At 42.6% G+C, this 26686-nt stretch overlaps 2 protein-coding genes across 2 annotated transcripts in view; both read left to right on the top strand.

The window, feature by feature from the left end:
* Positions 1–26686, top strand: part of SEMA4G (semaphorin 4G) — a 228030-nt gene that overhangs the window by 45366 nt on the left and 155978 nt on the right. The window contains exon 2 of the mRNA XM_077258634.1: positions 21672–21870. Within this exon, the coding sequence (XP_077114749.1) occupies positions 21753–21870 (118 nt within the window). The 5' untranslated portion in view covers positions 21672–21752. The remainder of the gene's footprint in view (positions 1–21671; positions 21871–26686) is intronic.
* LOC143767576 (uncharacterized) lies at positions 4234–7172 on the top strand. Its single transcript, XM_077255986.1, has 4 exons — positions 4234–5196; positions 5691–5811; positions 5935–6045; positions 6493–7172. Exons 1-4 carry the CDS (start codon positions 5044–5046, stop codon positions 7170–7172), a joined length of 1065 nt encoding a protein of 354 aa, XP_077112101.1. The 5' UTR covers positions 4234–5043.

Genomic DNA, 26686 nt, shown 5'->3' with positions numbered 1-26686 from the left:
AGTAACCCGATGTTTACCCGGGTGCTGCAGGGGGACTTCGGCATCGTTGAAGACAGTTTCAACGATGCCGAAGTCGTTCCCCTGATCGTTGGTCGCTGGAGAGAGCTGTCTGTGTGACAGCTCCCCAGCGACCACACAGCGACTTACCAACGATCACGGCCAGGTCGTATCGCTGGTCGTGATCGTTGGTAAATCGCTTAGTGAGACGGGGCCTTTAGTGAATCTGTACAATGTGGCATACTGCCATGATAGTAGTATTCTCCTCTGAGGCTATGGTCACACATTGCGTTTTTTTTCCTAAGGCAAAACCTGCTCTCTTGGCAGTAAGAAATTTGTCTCAAAATAGCAGGTTTTTGCTTAGTTTTTGCTGCATTTTATTGCTGCTTGTTTGTCATGCTACATTTGTCTCTTTGTTTAGTGCATTAAAAAAAAAGATAATAAAATCTATGATTCTACTTGGCACCAAAAACACAGCAAAACCTGATTTGCTTTTTTTGCAGCACTTTTTTGCACCACCCATTGCCGTCAGTGGATGAAAAAAAAAAATGCTGAAAGAAGTGTCATGTGCTGCATTTGGCAAAAAAGCAAGGTATTGCACAAAATACTGAGGACAAAACAGAAACCAAGGGGTGTGCATGAGATTTCTGAAATCTCATAGACTGTTACTTTAAAACGCTGCTAAAAAATTGCATAAACAAAGGCTGAAAAAAAAAAAAACCGCAACGTGTGAACATAGCATGAGCGTTCTCAATTACTGCTTAGGATTTGCTTTTCATTATCTCTTTTCTCCGTGTCTGTTTCCATCTAGTGTTTGTACATCCAGTGATTGCTACAGGATTCTGGTTTTCTCTCTAGCTTTTCTTGCGACAAGTGACCTAGAACAGGCATGGGTTACTAAGCATGAACTGGAAAATATTCATGATCAAAGCCTAGGCTTAAAGCAAACCCATTACAGTGTTGTGGCAACCGTGGCACTGCGCTGTGTCTCTGTGCCTCCTGCATTTCATCTACTAGAGCAGTGCCAGACTACCCATGTACAGACACCACTGCAGTCCACAAGCTGGGTCATGCTTCCCTTTTAATGAGCGACGAAGCAGATCCCGAAGAAGGGAAGGGTATTCGACTGAGCAGTTTTCCAGATTTTGGTATTGATGAATTTGCAGGTAGTAATTTGCCAAGTAAGCCTTGGAGCTACTGTTGGGCCATATGTTTCCCTTTGTGATAGGTATGTTATTTACTACAAATTACTTGTTCATATATAAATATAAAGGAATTTGCTTACGTTTCACCCTCTGCTTATTAATGAGTAATCATCTGATTGCTGTAATTACCGTATATTAACGCCGGGTGGCAGCCCCCTGTATCTTCATACCACCATGAAAGAAAAGCTTTACTACTTGGTACCTAAAAAACCTAGAAAGCTAAAATATGAGCTGGACAGATAACCTGGTTCTGTGGAATCCATAATCAATGACCAGACACATATTTTAGTTTTTCATCCATGAATTCCTGATAATATAATTTTTATTTTTGCATTACCACTTTTAAATAAGGTCTCCATTTTTGGCTGGTCAGTTGTTTTTTTTTGTTGTACATATACATTAATGTTTAATTTATTTTTTTTGTTCCTCTAAAAATCTATTTTTTTTTAGTCTTTTATGGGAATTTTGGCTTTCTACTTTTTTTTTCATATTTAATTCTTATTTAAAATTGGATTTGGCAATTTCAAAACAAATGAAAACCGAACAAAACCCTTCACATGAGGCCAAAATATATAAAAACTATGTCTTTATTAAATGCATATAGCCATTAAAAACAGGGCAATAACCACAAATACAGGAGAAAAAATGGTGGGACACCCACGAAGACGCCCCCCCCAAAAAATATACAAAGTATATCATAAAATACAATGACAAATGAAGTGTCAAATATGGTAGTGTTACAAAAAATACGTAAGCCAATTCGCCTTCAATATGCGAACCAGGATATCAGAGGTACAATAATATAAGTAAATCAAAATCCAGTGATAATAAAGATTAATATCAATAAGTAAAGATATATCTAAGCTAAAGCTGTATCCATGTTTGCACAAGAAGAGCGAAGAGAAATCAAACGGCAATATCTAATAGTAACCACCAACATGTACATAAATATACAGAGCTATATTGGTATAAACAAGGCATAGTTACCAAGGAGGCACACCCGGGGAACCCACCACAGTCCAATTCAATTTAATTTCAAAATAAAAATAAGAAAATGAAAGACAAGCAAAATAAAAAATAGATACTTGTGTGTTAGACCCTCGCTATTCATATACCGGTATTTTTTTTTTTTTAGGCCACCATTGACCTGTTTTTAAAATAAAAAACAATAGTGGATAACACTTACAGTAAAAGCGAACCAGTCAGCAGGATTTTGCTCAGTAAACTACAGACATTGTCAGCTCGTCCCTGTTATACTGATTAGAATGATACCTGGGTTGGTGAAATCCATCTTGTGCTTTAATCTGTATTTGTAGCTTTGTTATTGAGATTCTCATGCTTTGGGGTGGCCTGTGGTGGTGGTGAGGTGGGGTCTTTATGTGGTGCTTTGCTTACATATGTATCTTTAACGGTTTATGACAGGTTGCTGATCTGTGACCTGCCCCCTTTTTACATACTGCATATATTATTGTTAGTTACAAAAAAAAATTCAACTTCATCAAAATGGTGGCGGCGCCTGCACTGCAGCATGATGCATGATAATATATCGTAAATTTATTACTAAAAGTGGTATTAACATGAAATTGTCAGTATTGAACACATGAATTAATGGGGCAAAAGCCATGGAAAGTCATGACATGAGCTGAAATCTTCCAGTAGTTAGAAGGCAATCCTGCCACTTTGTGAAAAGTAATTAGATAATTCAACTGATGGCCTTTTAAAAAGGTGTCTCATTATCAAGGTGCTACACAAGAAACATTTCTTGATGGGTAAAACCAGTGAGCTGTTTCAAGACGTTTGCAACCTTATTGTTGCAAAACATACTGATGACATTAGTTAAAGAAGATTTTATAAAGTACTCAAGGCTCCAGCAAGCACTGTTAGGGTCATAATTCCGGAGTGGAAAGAAAATCATTTCACCATAAACTGGCTACGACAAGGTACTCCCCCAAGATTTTAGACAGAGGAGTGAAAACAATTATCAGGAGAGTTGTCAAAGAGCAAAGGGCCAATTTTACTCTTCGCCACGACAGCACCCCACTGGAGAGAGGGATCCGCCCCGCAGGAACAGGAAACCTATTGAGAAATAAATGGGGGCGGTCCGCCTCTCCTCCTCAGTTTAGGTTTCCTGTTCCTGCGGGAACGACAGGACTTCTTACTGAGAAACATACCTGGGCTTGCATGCCGCCTGCGCAGTATCCGTGAGAACGGTAGGGGCTGCGGCTCAGAAGCAGCGTCGGGGGAGTTCCGTTAGACGGCTCCCCCCTCGTCTGATGGAGCGGGCAGACGGCCGGGTCCGGGAAAGGCCGACCGGCGTCCTTCCCAGCGTGCGGTACGGCAGCAGGAGCCGGGTAAGGTGACCTTCCAGCGGCCGGCGTTGAATCCCGGGCCGCGCGTGCGCCAACCGCCGCACATACAGGCTACCCCGGAAGTGGTTCTTGGACTTCCGGGGCGCCTAGGCCGGATCCAGGGCGGGGGAGCCGGCACTGATCTGCGCATGCGCGGAAAAAAAAAAAAAAAAAAAAACCAACGTTTTGGCGCTCTATTTAAAGCGCTCACTAACGCTGAATCGGCGATGCAGAGATGTCATCCCCAGGTGCCATGGACCCCACAACCGGAGTTCCAGTACCCCCCGCCAAAGATCACGCCAAAGGATCCTCGGACACCGCTCGTAAAAGCGACGGTTCCAGAACAGGATCTCGGCCTTCTGATCCGGTATTATTTGCTTCACTGGGTGAGTTGTGAACTCTGCCTATTAAGCTAATGCTGTCTCCCTATCTCTCTCTTTTCCCTTTCTCTCTCTACTTACACGCTTAGAGCAAAAAACGACAAAAAACGAAGCACAGGGAATGTGCCTTGTGTAACCAGCCCCTCCCTGACTCATACCCCAAAAAACTTTGTGAGGACTGTTTAAAAGAAACACAGGGAGCAGCAGTGTCCATTACGGACCTACGGGCCATTATTAGAGAAGAACTAAAAAATATGACCCAGGAAAAACCGCGTAGTTCTAAATCTAAAATGCCGACACTTGTGTCAGACTCCGACAGTGACCAACCGATACTGTCAGATGCCTCCCTATCATCATGTCCAGCGTCATCATCCTCATCAGAGATTGAGGGACGCTCATGTTTCCCCTTGGACAGTGTGGACAACTTGGTAAAATCTATTCGAAATACCATGGGGTGTGAGGAGTCTAAGGGTGCGCAAACCGCGCAAGAAATAATGTTCGCGGGTTTGGCAGACAGAAAGAGGAGATGTTTTCCGGTTATACCAGCAGTGAAAACATTAATTAAAAGAGAGTGGGAGAAGCAAGATCAGAGAGGCTTTCTACCCTCAGCCTCAAAACGCAAATATCCGTTTAGTGACGAGGAGCTTCTTACTTGGACCAAAGTCCCTAAGGTCGACGCAGCTGTAGCCTCTACCTCCAAACAATCCACTCTACCTGTGGAGGATGCGGGACTATTGGTCGATCCTTTGGATCGTAAGGCTGAATCATCCCTTAAACGTTCCTGGGAAGCGGCTACAGGAATATTCAAACCTGCAGTAGCCAGCACTTGCGCGGCCCGGTCAATGATCATCTGGATTGATCAGTTAGACCAGCAAATTGAAAAGAAAAGCTCGAGGGAAAAACTAAGAGCAGCCATCCCTTTAATACGAGGAGCAGCGGCCTTTCTGGCAGACGCCTCCGCCGACTCACTCCGTTTAGCAGCAAGATCTGCGGGCCTTGTAAATAACGCAAGAAGAGCCCTATGGATGAAGAGTTGGAAAGGGGACGCGCAATCTAAGTCTAAAATATGCGCAATCCCATGTGAGGGTGAGTACCTCTTTGGTAAAACCTTAGATGAGATACTCAAAAAGGCAAAGGACAGGAAGAAAGCTTTTCCTGAAACCTCTATTCCGTTTTACAGGAGAGCCTTTAAAAGGAGGCCGTTTGGCAAAAGGAGGCAAATGGATAGGTCTACAACATGGACCCCTAAAGACGACAAGCAGAGAGGTACCATGTTTAGAAGACCCAACCCCCCAAAAGACAAATACTGAGGACATACCAGTTGGGGGCAGACTTAAATTTTTCACCACCCAATGGGAGAAGATAACATCTAGCTCGTGGGTTTTAAATATCGTCCGAGATGGAATTAAATTAAAATTCTCTCGTGTACCCCACGAGTCTTATATTATAACAACTCTCAGCTCGCCTATACAGCAACAGGCTTTAGAGCTTGAAATTCAAACCCTGATATCAAAACGGGTCCTAGTCCAAGTGCCAGTGGGACAGGAGGGTAGGGGATTCTATTCTCCCCTATTCCTAATCTCTAAGCCCGACGGTTCTTTCAGAACCATCATAAACCTTAAAAAACTCAATTCATTCATTGAAAATTATACATTTAAAATGGAGTCCATTAGGTCCACCATAAAACTCCTCTTCCCAAACTGTATGATGGGGGGCATTGATCTAAAGGATGCTTACTATCATCTCCCCATTCATAACAGATACCAAAAATTCCTCAGAGTGGCGGTAAAAATCAACAACGAGGTTCGTCACTTCCAGTATGCGGCCTTACCCTTCGGCCTCTCAACAGCGCCGAGGATCTTCACCAAGATAATGCTAGAGGTGATGGCATACCTACGCCAGAAGGAAACTTTGATTGTGCCCTATCTGGATGACTTTTTGGTAATAGGAAATTCAGTTACTCAATGTGCTGATCGTTTAGCTCACGCAATTTCCTCTCTACAGGACCTGGGCTGGATAATCAATACCGACAAATCCAGACTCACTCCGCTTTCCCGTCAGGCGTTCTTGGGGTTCCAGTTAGACTCCATATCTCAAAAGTGTCTCCTGCCGCAGGTAAAAATCCTACTGATCAGACACAAAGTCCTAGCCGCAATAAATAATCCTCGCATATCCCTAAGACAAGCTATGTCGTTATTAGGGTCTCTTATCTCTTGTATACCAGCAGTGAGATGGGCTCAACACCATACTCGGGTACTACAACATCAAATTTTACAAGAGGATAGACGGTTATTTGGTCACCTAAATACAAAAATAACCTTATCTCAGGAGGTTTTAACTTCTTTAGAGTGGTGGCTAGACTCAAACCATTTGTTGAGTGGGGTTCCATGGGTAATAACGCCATCTCATACCATAACCACTGACGCCAGTCCTTATGGATGGGGCGCTCATATGGGGAACGATTATTGCCAGGGATCATGGAGCATGGAAGAAAATTGCGGCTCCTCTAACTTTAAAGAACTGAATGCTGTAAAATACGCCTTATACCATTTCCTCCCACAGATTCGGGGGAAAGACGTCAGAGTCCTGTCCGACAACACCACCACGGTGGCGTATCTAAACCGGCAAGGAGGCACGCGATCAGAGACTCTGATGTCTTCTGCTACGGAAATCTTAAATCTAGCAGAAAGTCACCTAACATCCCTTACTGCATTGCACATAAGGGGAGCAAGCAATCAGCAGGCGGACTTCTTAAGCAGACACACCCTGAGGCAAGGAGAGTGGTGTCTAAACCAGCAGATATTTCTGGACATAATATCTCTTTGGGGCCGTCCTCAGATAGATCTTTTCGCCACAAGGAAAAACAGAAAAGTCCGGAGATTTGCTTCTCTATCTCCAGCGGATCATCCGGACATTCTGGACGCTCTCCAAGCCCCTTGGCAGTTCAGTCTGGCGTACGCGTTTCCTCCGATCATATTGCTACCTCAAGTTATACGCAAAATCAGGGAAGAAGGGGCGAGAGTTGTACTGATAGCTCCATTCTGGCCCAAGAGACCATGGTTCTCATGGTTACAGACCATGTCGGTCTCAGATCCTTGGGTCCTCCCCTCAACGCCCAACCTTCTCTTCCAGGGTCCGTTTTTCCACCCTCAGGTGGACAATCTACACCTGACGGCCTGGAACTTGAGAGGCAGATGTTAAGATCGAGAGGATTCTCGGGGGGTTTAATTGATAGCGTATAGTAGAAAACCCTCCACCACAAAAATCTATACAAGAGTATGGAGAAAATTTTTTCAATTCCATACATCTACCGATACATTCTATCCTGGAGTTTCTTCAAAAAGGGAGAGAACTAGGTCTAACTGTAAACACCCTAAAGGTTCATGTTTCAGCACTAGGAGCCCTCTATGGCCATAACATCGCGGGGGATAGATGGGTATCCAGATTTATTACGGCCTGCGAAAGAATGAATCCAGTTAACATACCTAGGATTCCACCCTGGGATTTAAATTTAGTCTTACAAGCCCTAACAGACTCTCCATTCGAGCCAATAGACTCAATACCAATTAAATGTCTATCACTAAAAACGGCCCTCTTGGTAGCACTGACTTCAGCTAGGGAGAATCAGTGACATCCAAGCACTCTCTATAGATCCACCCTTTTTGTTAACCTTTCAGGATAAGTTAACTCTTAAACCAGACCCTTCCTACCTACCCAAAGTAGCGAAAAAATTCCACAGGTCACAAGAAATAATCTTGCCCACTTTCTTCAGTAATCCCTCCACTCCTGAAGAACAAAAATATCACACTCTAGACGTTAAAAGAGTAGTGTTAAAATACATTGAAAAGACCAGCAGCTGGCGACAGAGTAGGGCTCTGTTTATTTCCTTCCAGGGAGTCAAGAAGGGTCATGGAGTAACAAAAAGCACCTTATCCCGGTGGATCAGAGAGGCTATCAGACTGGCTTACTCCGCGAGGAAAGAAATCCCTCCGGAAGGCATAACGGCACACTCCACCAGAGCGATGGCATCCTCCTGGGCAGAGAGGGGAGACGTCCCGATTGAAACTATATGTAAGGCGGCAACGTGGTCAAATCCTTCTACATTTTATAACCACTATAGGCTAGACCTATCGTCAACTTCTGACCTAGACTTTGGCAGGACTGTCCTCAGCACGGTGGTCCCCTCCCTAGGTGATGGTCTCTGAAAGATCTCCAGTGGGGTGCTGTCGTGGCGAAGAGTAAAAAGCCGGATTACTCACCGGTAATGCTCTTTTAGTGAGTCCACGACAGCATCCTCTTACATCCCTCCCTAGATTAATATAATACATATTATTTGAGTAAAATCCTTTTAGTCATAAGCAAATAAGTTTAAACAATGAAATAAATGATATTTGCCTAATACTGGCGGTCCTCCGGGTACTCTGAAATCAAAACTGAGGAGGAGAGGCGGACCGCCCCCATTTATTTCTCAATAGGTTTCCTGTTCCTGCGGGGCGGATCCCTCTCTCCAGTGGGGTGCTGTCGTGGACTCACTAAAAGAGCATTACCGGTGAGTAATCCGGCTTTTTTCAAATAAAACTAAGTAATGCACTCAACCTCCATGGCCTGTATGTACGCTCACCACGCAAGACTCAATTACTGAGCAAAAAGCATGTTCAAGCGTGTTTACAAGATGCGCAACAACATTTGGGCAAGCCTGTGAATACTGATAATATATTGATTGTAGTCACATGAGATAAAAATTGTACTCTTTGGATACCATAATATACACATCTTTGGAGGCACTGCATATCACCCCAAAAACATCATACCAACAGTGAAGTTTGGCAGTGGGAACACCATGGTGTGGGGCTGTTTTTCGGTATACGGCACTGGCAAACTTCCTATAATTAAAAGAAGAATGAATAAACAAATGTACAGAGACATTCTTGATAAATATCTGCTGCCATCTACCAGGATGATGAAGATGAAACGAGGGTAGACATTTCCGGAAGACAATGATCCCAAACACACAGCCAAGGAAACTCTCAATTGGTCTAGATAAAGAAAATAAAGTGCTAGAATGGCCGCCGAGACAGTCACCGGACCTGGATCCAATAGAAAATTTATGGAAGAAACGAAAGCACAAAGTTCATTGAAGGAATCCACGGGACCTTCAGGATTTGAAGAGTGTTTGTGTGGAAGAATGGGGCAAAATCACACCTGAGCAATGCCTGCAACTAGTTTCTCCATACCGGAGGTGTCCTGAAGCTGTCATCAACAACAAAGGCTTTTGTACAAAGTATTAAACACATTTCAGTAAGCGTGTTCAATACTTTTTCCCTTTGTCATTTCTCATTATTACACATAATTTATGGATAACTATGGTTTGATTTCTTTTCCTGTGTAGATTGGATGGGTTGTTACCGACATCTGGTGAGATTTTCATGTCGATAGTACCATTAGAAATATATTTACTTAGAAAATTGGTGACGTTTTCAAAACTTATTTTACCTGCTATATATGTATATATAATGATATTTTTGGATATTTTAATCCAGAACTAAAATTCTTTACTAAAGGTGTAGACTAGAGTAATATCCTAATTCTTTGGTAGAATGATACCATTGCTCATACAGAGAAGGATCCCATGCTCTGAAAGGGTTACTGCGGGGACTGTCGGCTGGAGACTGCCGGCTCATTAGGACCTGGTCTGTGCTGAATACAGCACACGCAGCTCTGACATTGTAGTACAGTACGTTTAATGACAGTTGCAGAATGGCCATTATGGCGGCGTTTCCTCTAACCATGGCGATTCTTAGTCAAGGTTGCAAAACATTCATTGAGCGCTCGGAGCTGTCTGCAGGTTGGGAAGTGATATTGTTATAACCAGTTTTTATAAGCCCTGGAAAATAAGCCATCACTATAGGTCTTCTATTGTCTGCATGTAAGATAATATCCTGTTCTCGTTAATGCCTGCAGCAATTAGCATGTCTTGTGCAAGACATGGTGAGATTGTGCCAGGCAATAAACTGCCTCATAAGCGGTTAATAAGCGTTCCTCCCCGCGCTGCGGTGTGTGGTACACCATGAAGAAGGGGGAGTATACGGCAACGTGTGTAGGGGCAGCCAGGAGGCCGCTGCGTATAGGCTGCAGATGCTGCTCAGGGGCATCGCGGAGTACAGAGGCTGCATGCTGTTACCATGGCAACCTGCATCCTATGGATGACATCAATGCAGGCCTATTTATAGGGATTTTGCAGTCACTTTCTCTCCCGAGATTGCAGGCCCTCCAGTTGTCATTAATACGTAGTAAAAATAAAATGGATGTTTTAGTTTTATTCCCTGTAATGAAAATCGCTTTGTCACAGCTGCAAAATGACTCCCCACGGCCTCTGATATCAGTATCTGTAAATGGACATTGCTGTACACTGGGGCCACCGATAGTGTCTGCACTCTTAACACACAAGTGACCTGGGAAAAATTAACCTGTTTCACAAGCGGCGTGTGCCTGTTTTCTTATTATCATGTGCCAAATATTCTTCCTCATAATCTCCATTTTTTTCTTTAATTTTTTTTCTCTCCTTCACCCTAGTTTTTTCTTCCCCTCTTGTTTGCGCTATCTCGCCTCTTGTTTTTGCTCTCGTTCGCCCCCTCTTGTTTTTGCTCTTTCTCTCTCGACCACTCTTGTTTTTGCTCTTTCGCCCCCTCTTGTTTTTGCTCTGTCGACGCCTCTTGTTTTTGCTCTTTTGCCCCCTCTTGTATTTGCTCTCGTTCGCCCCCTCTTGTATTTGCTCTCGTTCGCCCCCTCTTGTATTTGCTCTCGTTCGCCCCCTCTTGTATTTGCTCTCGTTCGCCCCCTCTTGTATTTGCTCTCGTTCGCCCCCTCTTGTATTTGCTCTCGTTCGCCCCCTCTTGTATTTGCTCTCGTTCGCCCCCTCTTGTATTTGCTCTCGTTCGCCCCCTCTTGTATTTGCTCTCGTTCGCCCCCTCTTGTATTTGCTCTCGTTCGCCCCCTCTTGTATTTGCTCTCGTTCGCCCCCTCTTGTATTTGCTCTCGTTCGCCCCCTCTTGTATTTGCTCTCGTTCGCCCCCTCTTGTATTTGCTCTCGTTCGCCCCCTCTTGTATTTGCTCTCGTTCGCCCCCTCTTGTATTTGCTCTCGTTCGCCCCCTCTTGTATTTGCTCTCGTTCGCCCCCTCTTGTATTTGCTCTCGTTCGCCCCCTCTTGTATTTGCTCTCGTTCGCCCCCTCTTGTATTTGCTCTCGTTCGCCCCCTCTTGTATTTGCTCTCGTTCGCCCCCTCTTGTATTTGCTCTCGTTCGCCCCCTCTTGTATTTGCTCTCGTTCGCCCCCTCTTGTATTTGCTCTCGTTCGCCCCCTCTTGTATTTGCTCTCGTTCGCCCCCTCTTGTATTTGCTCTCGTTCGCCCCCTCTTGTATTTGCTCTCGTTCGCCCCCTCTTGTATTTGCTCTCGTTCGCCCCCTCTTGTATTTGCTCTTGTTCGCCCCCTCTTGTTTTTGTTTTTGCTCTGTCGACCCCCTCTTGTTTTTGCTCTGTCGACCCCCTCTTGTTTTTGCTCTGTCGACCCCCTCTTGTTTTTGCTCTGTCGACCCCCTCTTGTTTTTGCTCTGTCGACCCCCTCTTGTTTTTGCTCTGTCGACCCCCTCTTGTTTTTGCTCTGTCGACCCCCTCTTGTTTTTGCTCTGTCGACCCCCTCTTGTTTTTGCTCTGTCGACCCCCTCTTGTTTTTGCTCTCTCTCGCCCCCTATCCCGTGCCCCCTTTCACTTTCTCTTTCAAATATCACTGAGATTACTGAGTGCAGCCGTTCTGACACAATCAGAGCTTTTAGATTTAGAATGAAGCAGAGCTGAGAAAGGTGACCCCTCTCACACCATAACTAACCCTGCCCCTACCAGGCTCTCTGTTTACTAAGTTCATAGACAGTGAGCTGCTTATTACAGGAGGAGGGGGCATTGCTGGACTCATGTAGTCCAGCAATGTTAATCTCTTAGTGAAAAATCCTTCACAGCTAGTAAACAGCAGCACTTTGACAATTGTCACATCCCTGAATTCTGTGTCTCATCCTCTATCTCATGCTGTCTTTATATTACATAGACAAAATATGCTGACAGATTCCTTTTAAACTGGACAATCCTGTTAAGTCAAGAGAGCGTATCCTCATAAGATTTCCCTGTATCAAAATCTGACTCCCCATATGTTTGCTATGTGAATTGCTTGATGTAACACCCCTTGTATAATTAGTTGACGTCTCTTCCTTGACACTGTGTAAACTCCAGCACATTACAGATTATTAGCCTAGTGTGAGTCATGTGTGAAAAGCTGCACTGTACGTGTAACACTAATCTGAGAATTACCTTTTGGGGCGTTCTTGGGAAGGATCCTGACCTGGCGGCCAAGGAACTGTGTGATTACGCAGTTCATATTGTTTGGTACAACCTTGCAAATTTATGATCTCTCCTGTCCCTACAAATAAAATGAGACCTAATGTCAAAACTTCACATTGATATAGCGTTTTATTCAGCTGATATGAGAGCGTTTACCTGATTGTATGGTGCCGATGTAAAGATATGTACCGGCTAGAGTGTGCGTATAGAATATCATGTTATCAGCAGCACATTCTGTTTACGTGGATTGATGTGCTGCGCCTGAAAATAATCTTCGTACCTGGCAATTTTTTTTTTTCTGATTCTTCAGGTAATTGCTATGCTGTATAGACGGGCCGATAGTCAGGAGCGAGCGTACCTATAAGCACTTGTACACTAATTTTGGGATCATCTAATTTGGCCATTCGAGCATTTGACCGTGTGGTGTTACTTTGGGACCACACAAATGTATAAGACCATGTAATCCATTGCACCCCAATACCTGACTTCCATGCTAGAACAGGAGTTATTTTCAAGTTCTGCCTTGTTTTCTTGGTGTTTGTCCACACCAAAGTATCAGCAAATTACGCAAATGTTCACAGTTCTGTTCACATCTGGCCTCTGCAATCAAAGTTAACGCATCTCTTCAAAACAATTTTGCTGCCAGTTTGCAAACGAGAGAGAGAAAATATTTTCAATGGTGTCCGTATATTGTTCTGGTTCCCCAACCCAACATTCTAAACAAAAGTTCGGGTCAGGTACCAGAACCCGAACTTCCACCTGTCTGCCCATCTCTAGTCAGATTGTATTCCTGTGGTTAACTGTAATCCTGCTGGAAAATATCTGTTTCCTATAAGTAACTTTTTCCTTTGTGTCCATTTACCTGGATGTGCTTCATTTGTGCTACCTGCTTTTTTACCTGCCGTGCTGTTTAGTCAACTATCTTAGCCCTTGCTGATCCCTCTGTTGTCTGTTAACCCCTTTCTGACATCTGACGTACTATCCCGTCGAGGTGGGGTGGGCCCGTATGACCACCGACGGGATAGTACGTCATACGCGATCGGCCGCGCTCACGGGGGGAGCGCGGCCGATCGCGGCCGGGTGTCAGCTGCATATCGCAGCTGACATCCGGCACTATGTGCCAGGAGCGGTCACGGACCGCCCCCGGCACATTAACCCCCGGCACACCGCAATCAAACATGATCGCGGTGTGCCGGCGGTATAGGGAAGCATCGCGCAGGGAGGGGGCTCCCTGCGGGCATCCCTGAGACCCCCGGAGCAACGCGATGTGATTGCGTTGCTCCGAGGGTCTCTTACCTTCCTCCTCGCCGCAGGTCCCGGATCCGAGATGGCCGCGGCATCCGGGTCCTGCAGGGAGGGAGGCGGCTTACCGAGTGCCTGCTCAGAGCAGGCGCTGGTAAGCCTGCAGCCCTGCACAGCAAATCGTCGATCTGACAGAGTGCTGTGCACACTGTCAGATCAAATGATCTGTAATGTCCCCCCCTGGGACAAAGTAAAAAAAAAATTCCCCACGTGTGTAAAAAAAAAAAAAAAAAAATATATTATTCCCATAAATACATTTCTTTAGCTAAATAAAATAAAAAAACAAAAGTACACATATTTAGTATCGCCGCGTCCGTAACGACCCAACCTATAAAACTGCCCCACTAGTTAACCCCTTCAGTAAACACCGTAAGAAAAAAACAAAAAAAACGAGGCAAAAAACAACGCTTTATTATCATACCGCCGAACAAAAAGTGGAATAACACGCGATCAAAAAGACTGATATAAATAACCATGGTACCGCTGAAAACGTCATCTTGTCCCGCAAAAAACGAGCTGCCATACAGCATCATCAGCAAAAAAATAAAAAAGTTATAGTCCTGAGAATAAAGCGATACCAAAATAATTATTTTTTCTATAAAATAGTTTTTATCGTATAAAAGCGCCAAAACATAAAAAAAATGATATAAATGAGATATCGCTGTAATCGTACTGACCCGACGAATAAAACTGCTTTATCAATTTTACCAATTGCGGAACGGTATAAACGCCTCCCCCAAAAGAAATTCATGAATAGCTGGTTTTTGATCACTCTGCCTCACAAAAATTGGAATAAAAAGCGATCAAAAAATGTCACGTGTCCGAAAATGTTACCAATAAAAACGTCAACTCGTCCCGCAAAAAACAAGACCTCACATGACTCTGTGGACTCAAATATGGAAAAATTACAGCTCTCAAAATGTGGTAACGCAAAAAATATTTTTTGCAATGAAAAGCGTCTTTCAGTGTGTGACGACTGCCAATCATAAAAATCCGCTAAAAAACCCGCTATAAAAGTAAATAAACCCCCCCTTAATCACCCCCTTAGTTAGGGAAAAATAAAAAAATTAAAAAATGTATTTATTTCCATTTTCCCATTAGGGTTAGGGCTAGGGTTATGGTTAGGGCTAGGGTTAGGGCTAGGGTTGGGGCTAGGGATGGGGCTAGGGTTAGGGCTAGGGTTAGGGTTGGGGTTAGGGCTAGGGTTGGGGCTAGGGTTAGGGCTAGGGTTAGGGCTAGTGTTACGGCTAGTGATAGGGCTAGGGTTATTGCTAGGGTTGGGGCTACAGTTAGGGTTGGGGCTAAAGATAGGGTTAGGGTTTGGATTACATTTACGGTTGGGAATAGGGTTGGGTGTGTCTGGGTTAGAGGAGTGGTTAGGGTTACTGTTGGGATTAGGGTAAGGGGTGTGTTTGGATTAGGGTTTCAGTTATAATTGGGGGGTTTCCACTGTTTAGGCACATCAGGGGCTCTCCAAACGGGACATGGCATCCGATCTGAATTCCAGCCAATTCTGCGTTGAAAAAGGAAAACAGTGCTCCTTCCCTTCAGAGCTCTCCCGTGTGCCCAAACAGGGGTTTACCCCAACATATGGGGTATCAGCGTACTCAGGACAAATTGGACATCATCTTTTGGGGTCCAATTTCCCCTGCTACCCTTGGGAAAATACAAAACTGGGGGCCAAAAAATAAGTTTTGTGGGAAAAAAAAGATTTTTTATTTTCACGGCTCTGCGTTGTAAACTGTAGTGAAACACTTGGGGGTTCAAAGCTCTCAAAACACATCTAGAAAAGTTCCTTAGGGGGTCTACTTTCCAAAATGGTGTCACTTGTGGGGGTTTTTAATGTTTAGGCACATCAGGGGCTCTCCAAACGCAACATGGCATCCCATCTTAATTCCAGTCAATTTTGCATTGAAAAGTAAAATAGCGCTCCTTCCCTTCCGAGCTCTGCCCTGCGCCCAAACAATGGTTTACACCCACATATGGGGTATCAGCGTACTCAGGACAAATTGCACAACAATTTTTGGGGTCCAATTTCTTCTCTTACCCTTGGGAAAATAAAAAATTGGGGGCGAAAAGATCATTTTTGTGAAAAAATATGATTTTTTATTTTTACGGCTCTGCATTATAAACTTTTGTGACGCACTTGTTGGGTCAAAGTGCTCACCACACATCTAGATAAGATCCTTAGGGGGTCTACTTTCCAAAATGGTGTCACTTGTGGGGGGTTTCAATGTTTAGGCACATCAGGGGCTCTCCAAATGCAACATGGCGTCCCATCTCAATTCCAGTCAATTTTGCATTGAAAAGTCAAATGGCGCTCCTTTCCTTCCGAGCTCTGCCATGCGCCCAAACAGTGGTTTACCCCCACATATGGGGTATCAGCGTACTCAGGACAAATTGTACAAGAAATTTTGGGGTCTATTTTCTCCTGTTACCCTTGGTAAAATAAAACAAATTGTAGCTGAAATAAATTTTTTGTGAAAAAAAAAGTTAAATGTTCATTTTTATTTAAAGATTCCAAAAATTCCTGTGAAACACCTGAAGGGTTAATAAACTTCTTGAAAGTGGTTTTGAGTACCTTGAGGGGTGCAGTTTTTAGAATGGTGTCACACTTGGGTATTTTCTATCATATAGACCCCTCAAAATGACTTCAAATGAGATGTGGTCCCTTAAAAAAAATGGTGTTGTAAAAATGAGAAATTGCTGGTCAACTTTTAACCCTTATAACTCCGTCACAAAAAAAATTTTGGTTCCAAAATTGTGCTGATGTAAAGTAGACATGTGGGAAATGTTACTTATTAAGTATTTTGCGTGACATATGTCTGTGATTTAAGGGCATAAAAATTCAAAGTTGGAAAATTGCGAAATTTTCTAAATTTTCACCAAATATTCGTTTTTTTCACAAATAAACGCAAATTATATCGAAGAAATTTTACCACTATCATGAAGTACAATATGTCACGAGAAAACAATGTCAGAATTGCCAAGATCCGTTGAAGCGTTCCAGAGTTATAACCTCATAAATGGACAGTGGTCAGAATTGTAAAAATTGGCCCGGTCATTAACGTGCAAACCACCCTTGGGGGTGAAGGGGTTAAGACCCTGTCTGCTGTGTCATCACCTTTGCCCCATGTTTCTTACCAAGACCTACGGCTTAGAAGTACCTCAGTAGGTGAGCCCTTCACACCACCATTCACATTAGGCGAGGTCACAGCTCACCTCCTCATCTCCCCTTTACTATGACCTCTGCCCAGATTAAACATGTCCAGTTTATGTCTCTATACAAAATAGTGTATAAAGTCGGTCTGTTTCTGCCAATATCCATCTGAAGAACAAGAAGTAGGAGTCTAATATAAGGTCTAGTGGCAAATGTGAGATTAGAAGAAAGAACCTGGCACTCAACTTAATGCTTGTGAGATTTTAATCGTAGTAGCCAAAAACGTTTCGGTCCTATATCTGGACCTTCATCAGTTACGTACTATGATGAAAAAAGTAAATGACTGTAGTGTCATATAAGGCACAGCATGGTCTGCGTCTGGTATTTGCGCAGATAGGTTTAGGCACACAGAATGGACTTATTCATGCTGATAGGTGCTGTGCTTGTGTCCAGACACGGTATCCCCGCTTGTCTCTCGTAGTGGCAAATGTGAACATTGCAAGATTATTTTTTTAATATAGATTGGAATATGAAAATATATATAATACAGTTATATGAAAAAGTTTGGGCACCCCTATTAATCTTAAGCTTAATGTTTTATAAAAATTGTTTTTTTTTTGCAACAGCTATTTCAGTTTCCTATATCTAATAACTGTTGGACACAGTAATGTTTCTGCCTTGAAATGAGGTTTATTGTACTAACAGAAAATGTGCAATCTGCATTCAAACAAAATTTGACCGGTGCATAAGTATGGGCACCCTTATCATTTTCTTGTTGTAAATACTCCTACCTACTTTTTACTGACTTACTAACGCACTTTTTTTGGTTTTGTAACCTCATTGAGCTTTGAACTTCATAGCCAGGTGTATGTAATCATGAGAAAAGCTACTTAAAGTGGCCACTTGCAAGTTGTTCTCCTGTTTGAATCTCCTCTGAAGAGTGGCATCATGGGCTCCTCAAAACAACTGTCAAATGATCTGAAAACAAAGATTATTCAACATAGCTGTTCAGGGGAAGGATACAAAAAGCTGTCTCAGAGATTTAACCTGTCAATTTCCACTGTGAGGAACATAGTAAGGAAATGGAAGAACACAGGTACAGTTCTTGTTAAGGCCAGAAGTGGCAGGCCAAGAAAAACATCAGAAAGGCAGAGAAGAAGAATGGTGAGATCAGTCAAGGACAATCCTCAGACCACCACCAGAGAGCTGCAGTATCAACTTGCTGCAGATGGTGTCACTGTGCAAAGTGCGTTGTATAGTTGACCGATGCACAAGGAGAAGCTGTATGGGAGAGTGATGCGAAAGAAGCCGTTTCTGCAAGCACGCCACAAACAGAGTCGGCTGAGGTATGCAAAAGCACATTTGGAGAAGCCAATTTCTTTTTGGAAGAAGGTCCTGTGGACTGATGAAAGCAAGATTGAGTTGTTTGGTCATGCAAAAATGCGTTATGCATGGCGGCAAAAAAACACAGCATTCCAAGAAAAACACTTGCTACCCACAGTAAAATTTGGTGGAGGTTCCATCATGCTTTGGGGCTGTGTGGCCAATGCCAATGCCGGCAATCTTGTTAAAGTTGAGGGACGCATGGATTCCTCTCAGTATCAGCAGATTCTTGACAATAATGTTCATGAATCAGTGACAAAGTTGAAGTTACGCAGGGGATGGATCTTTCAGCAAGACAATGATCCAAAACACCGCTCCAAATCTACTCGGGCATTCATGCAGAGGGACAATTACACTGTTCTGGAATAGCCATCCCAGTCCCCAGACCTGAATATCAATGAACATCTGTGGGATCATTTGAAGAGGGCTGTCCATGCTCGGCGACCATCAAACTTAACTGAACTGGAATTGTTTTGTAAAGAGGAATGGTCAAAAATTCCTTCATCCAGGATCCAGGAACTCATTAAAAGCTACAGGAAGCGACTAGAGGCTGTTATTTTTGCAAAAGGAGGATCTACTAAATATTGATGTCACTTTTCTGGTGAGGTGCCCATACTTATGCACCTGTCAAATTGTGTTTGAATGTAGATTGCACATTTTCTGTTAGTACAATAAACCTCATTTCAAGGCAGAAACATTACTGTGTCCAACATTTATTAGATATATGAAACTGAAATAGCTGTTGCAAAAAAAAAACATTTTTATAAAACATTAAGCTTAAGATTAATAGGGGTGCCCAAACTTTTTCATATAACTGTGTATAAATATAAATATCTATCTCATAAAAACCTGTTATAAGCAATAGTTCATTTTCCGATTATGCATTCCCATTTAGAAAGGGATTTAAATTTTAGTAGCTTTTTTTATTCTTTGTATGGTGAAAAAATTAACAAAAATGTTTTTTTATAAATTTCATGTTAAAGATCCCAGCCTGTTGTCATCCATAATGAGACGTTCTACAATCCCTTTAAGATATTTATAAAAAAAATTATAAAATAGTAATTTGCTAAAACTATACTCCAGTCCATCACGGTATTGTTTGCAGAGCTAAAATATATAATGAGTAGATTAGTAAATTGACGTCTTGTATTGATCCACGACACATGACATCTTCCATGGCAGCTACTGTCGAGTGTACAGTATATGACGCTTTGTGAGAAAATTAGTTGCTACATTTAAGCCTTCTGGGGACAATCCACCAAAAAAAAATCTCTTAAATAGCGTTCGTACATAACCGTATAATTACAGCAGTGCTGAAAGTTCAGTCTATTGAGGCAAATTGTTATTGTCACTGTGATATAATGCATGTGTGGGGTATTAATAAGTAATATGGTAATGACACGCCGGAGAGCTTTGTTTTCATCAGCGGTATACTAAATACATATTGCTTTACAGAAAGCTACCTGCCTGGGCGCACACGAGATGTTAGGAATTGGTAAAGCAATTCTTATTCATTATTGTGCCGGTTTTATAACAGTCTCTATTATTAAAAGCATAAGAATGCTCAGGGGGCTGCTGGGGCAAGTGGGAGAGCCGTCCACTCACTTATGGGTAAGCATGTATGAATGACCAATGACTGGGAGTGATTTGCGGGGCACTGCCTTTGGCACCCACTTAGTTTGTTAAACCTCTCTACCATGTGGATGGTATTATGTAATAACGGTCATTGATCGATAACTTGCTCTGGATGTCCTTAGCTCTTCCTACCTAAACCAGCGTACCTTCAGGTGTCCTCCATATTTCCTCACTGTATGGGCTACAATGTTTATTGATTTGTATTAATAAAGTCCCTTTTTTATGATTAGTATGTTTTGTGGGATTTTTATACTGCGTTTCTTCGTTTTATTCTATGTCTTGCAGCCTTGTCGACTGCTCCTAGTCGATTGTGGTTTCACTGCAACTCTCTCCAAAATGGGGGATACATCTGTTAGCCCATTACTCTTCGAGTGATGCCTTCCTTTTATCTGCCTGCCTGACTGTTTTTATGTCTGTCCATCTATGTATCTGTTAATTTGCTCCACCTCCAGTCAAAATGTATATCCATTGATAAGAATATATTTTATACCTTTAGTGGGAGCGTCCTGAAAGAAAGACCACAATCCAAAATATGCCAAGGCATCATCTTAATCTGCCACCCCCTGCTACCCCCGCTATACTCCAGTGATAATTTAATACCATTACTCATTTTTTTAAATCTAAGATTTCTCGCCTTGGCATCTAAAGAGTTGAGCGATGGCGGTCTTACGCAGATGGTTGCACTCGACATTGGCACTTGGTAGTTTATAGATTAATTCAGAGCAGAAAAATATAAAACTTGATGCATCTCCATTAATATGAGGCTTGACATTTTCCTAGAAAAGCTAGCTGAGCAGTTGATTATGACTTGTAGGGGAGACCTCCAGAATACAGATGAGGGAGGCTGGCCGGGGCTTCTGCTGAATCTGCTGAATGATTAATGATACCAAATACTTTTCTATGTTGGGCATAAATGTAATGTTACAAATGTTTTGGAAGTATGTTAATGCATAAAAATTGACTTATTTATAAGTTCTCTAACCTGAGAAAGCAGGGGTCCGCCTTGTGTTATCATCCCAATCTGGCCAAACCCCTAATAATCTAATTTGTATGAGAAAGTTGCAAGATGACAACTTTTTTTTATATTTAAAGGTTACCGGGTGCCCAGGTTTTTGCTGTGCAATCTGAGAGCAGCATGTTGTAGGGACAGAGACACTGATCTGAGTGATGTATCGCTTACTGGGCTGTTTGCTGTCATTTTGATAAAATCCTATTTTTCTCCGCTGCCAATCTGACAGCTATCAGAAAGCTGAACTGGGTATAACTCTGTTCACACCACTGGTAGGCAGCTTTTTCCCCATGTACACCGAAAGCCGATAATCAGTAGTAGGGACAAGGTTAAACAGAGCAGGAGAGGACTACATGGCACGCGACAACTAGTCCTCTATTGATAATCTCCTGCTGATAAAACATTGATTTTATTGAAATTACAAATAGCAGCCCAGGACATCTCTGGAATTAGGGTCTCTGTCCAGACACCATGCTGCTCGGATTGCATATAAATCTGCTGACAGATAACCTTTAATAAAGTGTGTGATATAGAAAATAAAATAATTTCCAAAGCAAAAAAAAGTCATAAAAAGTGATTTAAAACAATAGATAATTTTCTGATTATTTCTTCCTTTTAATGATTTCATGAGCTACAAGCCATAGAACCTTTTTCCAGTTTTACCCGTGTGTCAATTAAATTTTCATTTTCAAGTTTAAAAAAAGACCCCAAACCTATATTTATCATGTTACAAGAAGTTTCCTGATTTTATTTTATTTATTTTTTTTTACCATATGTTCACATTTTCCAGGTTGATACTAATAAGGAATATAATGGATTGCTGCAGAATAGCCCAGATTCTCACACAGATGTTCTTTATCTTTCAGGATGAAATTACCGGCGGTGAGCGGCAGCTTCTTAAATCTTTCCAGCTTTGAACACTGAGTACAGGGATTTTGCAGGAGAAGATGAAGAAACGCGCGGCTTGCTACTTTGTGGCGTTTTGTGCAATAACTATTGGATATCTGTCAGAGAGGTCAGCTGCAGATTTGGATGCGACTCCCAGGATCACGGTGACGTATAACGGTAATGCCGTGTTTATTAAGCTTCTCTTAAGGTGTTCTGAGAACCGATAAAGCGGTGAAATCGTGGCATTGTTTTTCGTGGCCGGTCAGCCAGATGACGCGCTTATAATACGTGGTCTTCTATCAGTCTCGTCCATCAGACACTATTGACTGGTTAATGAGCAGTGGAGCGCTGACACTTGCTGGTAGCAGCATTTTGTGTTTACCGAGGATGAATTGTTGCTGTTAATGATGATTAGCTGCTTTATGTAGATGACTCGGGCAGAAAGGAGCCATGATGATGATGATGCAAAGAGCGCAGATCATTTCCTGCAAGTCTCTACCAACATGCTAATGATGTGTTAAAGACTTGGCTTGCTCGTCCCCTTGGGGAGATGTGTAATTATTGCTACTGATAAATCTAGAAACATTTTTGGGCTTTAAAAAAAGATGCTACATTTGTTTCTTTACTGTTTGGTCAAGTTTTTTCTTAGTTACGTCTGTTTCTCCTTAAACCCGGGAGGTTGTCCATATACTTTACATTACACTCTTTCACAAAACTTGTTGCCGAACTTTTAAATAGTCCCATTTGGTAAACCTGCCTATCAGTCTATCACCACGTCACCACAGACTAGAAGAACCCAGAAACATCAGAACAGAATGGTTGAAAGAATTTTGTCTATTTTCAAAAAGGAAGGAATTTCAGGTCAATGCCACATGGAGATTTTTGTTTGCTCTCAAATTGTGGGACCTCTGCGACTGTAAATGACTTGATTAGCCATGTTGGAACTTTTTTGCAACCATTTCTAGATCAAGTGCAATTTTTTTTTCTCCTACAAGAAACCGGTGATTTTTAGTGATGAGCGAACGTGCTCCGATAAGGTGTTATCTGAGCATGCTCGTGTGCTGACCGAGTGACTTTGGCATGCTCAAATAATATGTTCTAGTCCCCACGGCTGCATGTCTCGAGACTGTTCTACAGCCGCAGCATATGCAGGGATGGCCTGTTTGTTAGATAATCCCTGCACGTGTTGCAGCTCTGAAACAACCGCGAGACATGCAGCCGCGGGGACTCAAACATATTTTTCGAGCACGCCGAAGCCACTCTGTTACTACACGTGCATGCTCAGATAACACCTCATCTGAGCACTTTTCGCTCCTCACTAGTGATTTTACATCAAATGGCCTGTGTCAGCGAGTCACCATGCAATCCTATAATCCAGCCTTATTATTTTTCCCTTTTTTGCTATGTGGCTGCCGGATATTTGTGAACATCAGTGGCGTATCTTTGTTATAGTCACGAAGGGATGATTCCTTGTCACCTGCACAGATTGGCAGAGGGAATATTCCCCAGAGATTCTGTCCTTGAATATATACAAATCATTAGTTTATTTTCTGCTGAGCTTTTTCTTCCATGCAAACAAAGCTGATGTGTCTAACCTTGACTCCTACCAAATGCTTTCATCTGCTTATCATCTTTATCTACCGATTTTGCTAGTTTTTGAGCACTTTAGCCAATTATTTTCCCTAAAAAAAACTGGAAACTATCAAAAGGCAGATCGGTCTATTTGAAAAGGAACCTAGAAGGAAGATTTAGAATTGTTACTCATTTTGTAGCATTTCAATCATGGTTGGCTTCCTTGTAAGTTTGTGGTCCTCAGCAGGCTGACCATGTTAGGGTAATGTGCCATTGTAATTTAAAGGATTTCTCCACAAATGTTATATTAATGGCATATCTTATGGATAGTCTGTGGATTAGATCAGTGGGGGTCAGACACCCCCAAAGATCAGCTGCTAAGCTGCCCGGACGTTAGCAGTTGATCATTACGCCCTCTAATGATGACAGCCCGGTACTGCACATCCGTGGCTGTTTGAGTAATTAGGAGTAGATCTGCAGGACCTGACAGCTGCCGCTACACAGTTGAAGAAGTTGTACTATTCAGCTCCTAAACTGCTAAAATCTGGCCACCGGCATCAACAGCCGTTGACCAATATGGGTGTCGGGAACCAGAACCCCACCGATCTGATATTGATAGCCTATCCTTAGAAGAGGTCAGCATTGCAAAAGTAATGGAATAACCCTTTAAGCATGACTGATTTTTTTACAAAATTGTGAAATGGCTATTAGCCCTGGACCTGAAGGTGCAACTATGGAACAGAGTCATCAAGACGGAGGCCGGAGCTGTCCTCCCAATCCAACCGCACTTCTAGTCTTGTGACGTTTCTTCTTCGCGGTGATGAAACTACACCCGTAGTGTCCTCTGCTACACCGCGGTCTCGTAATTCACCTTCCAAACCATTCTTGTTGTTTGTGGAGATCTTTTATTCTTTTGGTGCATTTTCTATGCCCTTTTTTTTCTTCTTTTTTTGATGCGTTTCCCCTTAGTCATCTCTATAAAACATATTAACATAAGCATCTGTGATGAAAAAAAAAAATGCTTTTCAAAAAGGCTTTGGAAATAAATTGTCAGTGTGAATAAATGCTGAGTCTCCCATATAGCCATATCCGTATGTAGTGATAGTATGCAGTGTGATCCACCGGTACACAATCGCCTTCTCTTCAGTGATATCACACTCCTCAGCAGTATAATTATCTTTCAGTATAAAGCTGTCAAGGTGAGTTACAATATTGTGATGGCTTTTTCCTGGATGCTTCCTCTGCGTGCTGCTTTCTTGCTATTAACTGCTTTCCCTGCAATGGGTACATCTCCGCTTGTAGAATATATGACAAGTAGCGAATCTAATCTGTGCTCTACATCCGTACGACAATACTACTTGTCGGCTGTATTAGGCTACGTTCACATTTGCGTTGTGCACCGCAGCGTCGTCGCTGCAACAAAACGCATGCGTCGTGCGGCCCTATCTTTAACATTGGGGCCGCATGGCGCCGCATGTACATGCGTTGTCATGCGTTTTGGTGCGTTGTACGCCGCATGCGGCGTTAGGGTGCACCTGTCAGGGCGCGGCAAACGCAACATGTTGCATTTTTTGTGCGGCGCAGACTTTTTAAAAAACGCATGCGTCGTGTTTGCGTCGTCGATGCGCCTTTTTTCCCATTGACTTGTATTGACAACGCAAACAACGCAAGTAGTTGCGTCGTGGTGCGTTGTACGACGCATGCTTTTTCCAATAAAAAATGCAAAACATTGTCTAGACTTTTGGGGGGGGGGGGGGGGGGATGAAGAATGACTCAATGCCCAAAAAAAACGCATGCGGCGCAAAACGCTGCATTTTTTTGTTCAAAACGCAACTGCGTTTTTGTTTGCGTTGTGCGTTGCGGCGACGACGCTGCGGCGCACAACGCAAATGTGAACGTAGCCTTAGAAACAAAGGATTTATAGGCTCGAGTAGTTGCCCATCTGCACGAAAACTTATATAATTGTGCTGATATTAACATAGTTATCAATTATACAAGTTATAAGTGGGAGAACTTCTTCTTTAGCCGCTTCTCCCCATCTCCCAGACTGGAGATAAGGGAACCTGTCAGCAGGATTGTGCTCAGTAAACTACAGACAGTGTCAGGTTGGCGCCGTTATACTGATTACAATGATACCGTGGTTGATGAAATCCGTCTTGTGGTTGCTGTTTAATCTTTATTTTCAGTTTTGAGTTAGATATGCTCGTGCTCCGGGTCGGCCTGTGAGGGGTCTTTGTGTGGGGGTCTGATTAGGTATTCATAACGCAAACTGCTGACAGGTCACTGATTCCTCACTGACCTGCCCCCTAGTTTCCATAATGAATATTATATGTACATATTGAAAAAAAAAAAAAAACCTCTTCTGCAGGCAGGCACCTGCGCTGCAGCAGCGTAATCACATATACTGTGTATATAATTAATATGATTGAGGTTCTCTTGATATTCTAAAAAAAGAAAAGAATCCATTTGAAAATGGCGCCTGCGCAGTAGCAGCTATCGGTGATCCACACTGTCTATCGGTTACTCAGCACAATCCTGCTGACAGGTTCCCTTTTAAATGCATAAGGTGACACTGGATTTCCAAATTCTGGTACATCTCTTCTTCCTTCTGGTGTTATGAAGTGGACAGCCTGAACAGGACTTAGAGATATTTAGTAACCGGTGCCAGGTTATTTAATTTATATGCATTCATATTAGGCTACAAATATTTATATTGGTAATCTGTCAGTCTGCTCTCATGACAGGGAGTTTGTAATTCTTATCTGTCTTCTTCTGAGGTTCTCTCAGCTGATTAGTGACCACATAGAAGTGGAACTGAACTTTTGATGTGGTCATAAGTCAGCACCTGACCTAGTCCTTACCCAAACAAGGATGGGCCCTGCCATCTAATGTGTATATTGGGGTGTCCTGATTCTCCCTAGGGTTAGATGTCAGGGAAAGGAAGGATAGGGCATGTTGGATTTCAACATGTCAAATCCTTTGCTGTCATGTGAGATAAGCCCCAAACAAACATACTTTTATTCTTATAAGCCGGTAATAATGACTTTTAAGTTGACATTTGATGTAACATATTGTTCTGTTATACTGGATAACTAGAGACGCAGGCAAATTAAACAATGATGTTTGCTGCTATGTTGATTACACATTGTCCAGGCCAGGTTGCTTGTTGACTTCCAAAACAGAGGAGGAAAAACTATGCAAATAGGTTAAATATTCAAATAATGCAAGTTGATCTGATCACCATTCTTCCCCTTTATCTCTGGATGCTGGCTTGAAGGACAGTTGTTAACTATAAAAAGAGGATTTATGTACCTCTGTATCAGATACCTCCATATACAGAGATTCATCCAAGACATCCAAACATCCACAGAACCAGAGACTCTTTACAAGTCAGCAGCCAAGACATCATGGCTACATCACG

The sequence above is a fragment of the Ranitomeya variabilis genome, chromosome 4 (assembly GCF_051348905.1).
Source record: "Ranitomeya variabilis isolate aRanVar5 chromosome 4, aRanVar5.hap1, whole genome shotgun sequence".
Classification (NCBI taxonomy): domain Eukaryota; kingdom Metazoa; phylum Chordata; class Amphibia; order Anura; family Dendrobatidae; genus Ranitomeya; species Ranitomeya variabilis.
The sequence above is the reverse complement of the archived record's forward strand: the minus strand, read 5'-3'. Positions and strand labels throughout refer to the sequence as shown.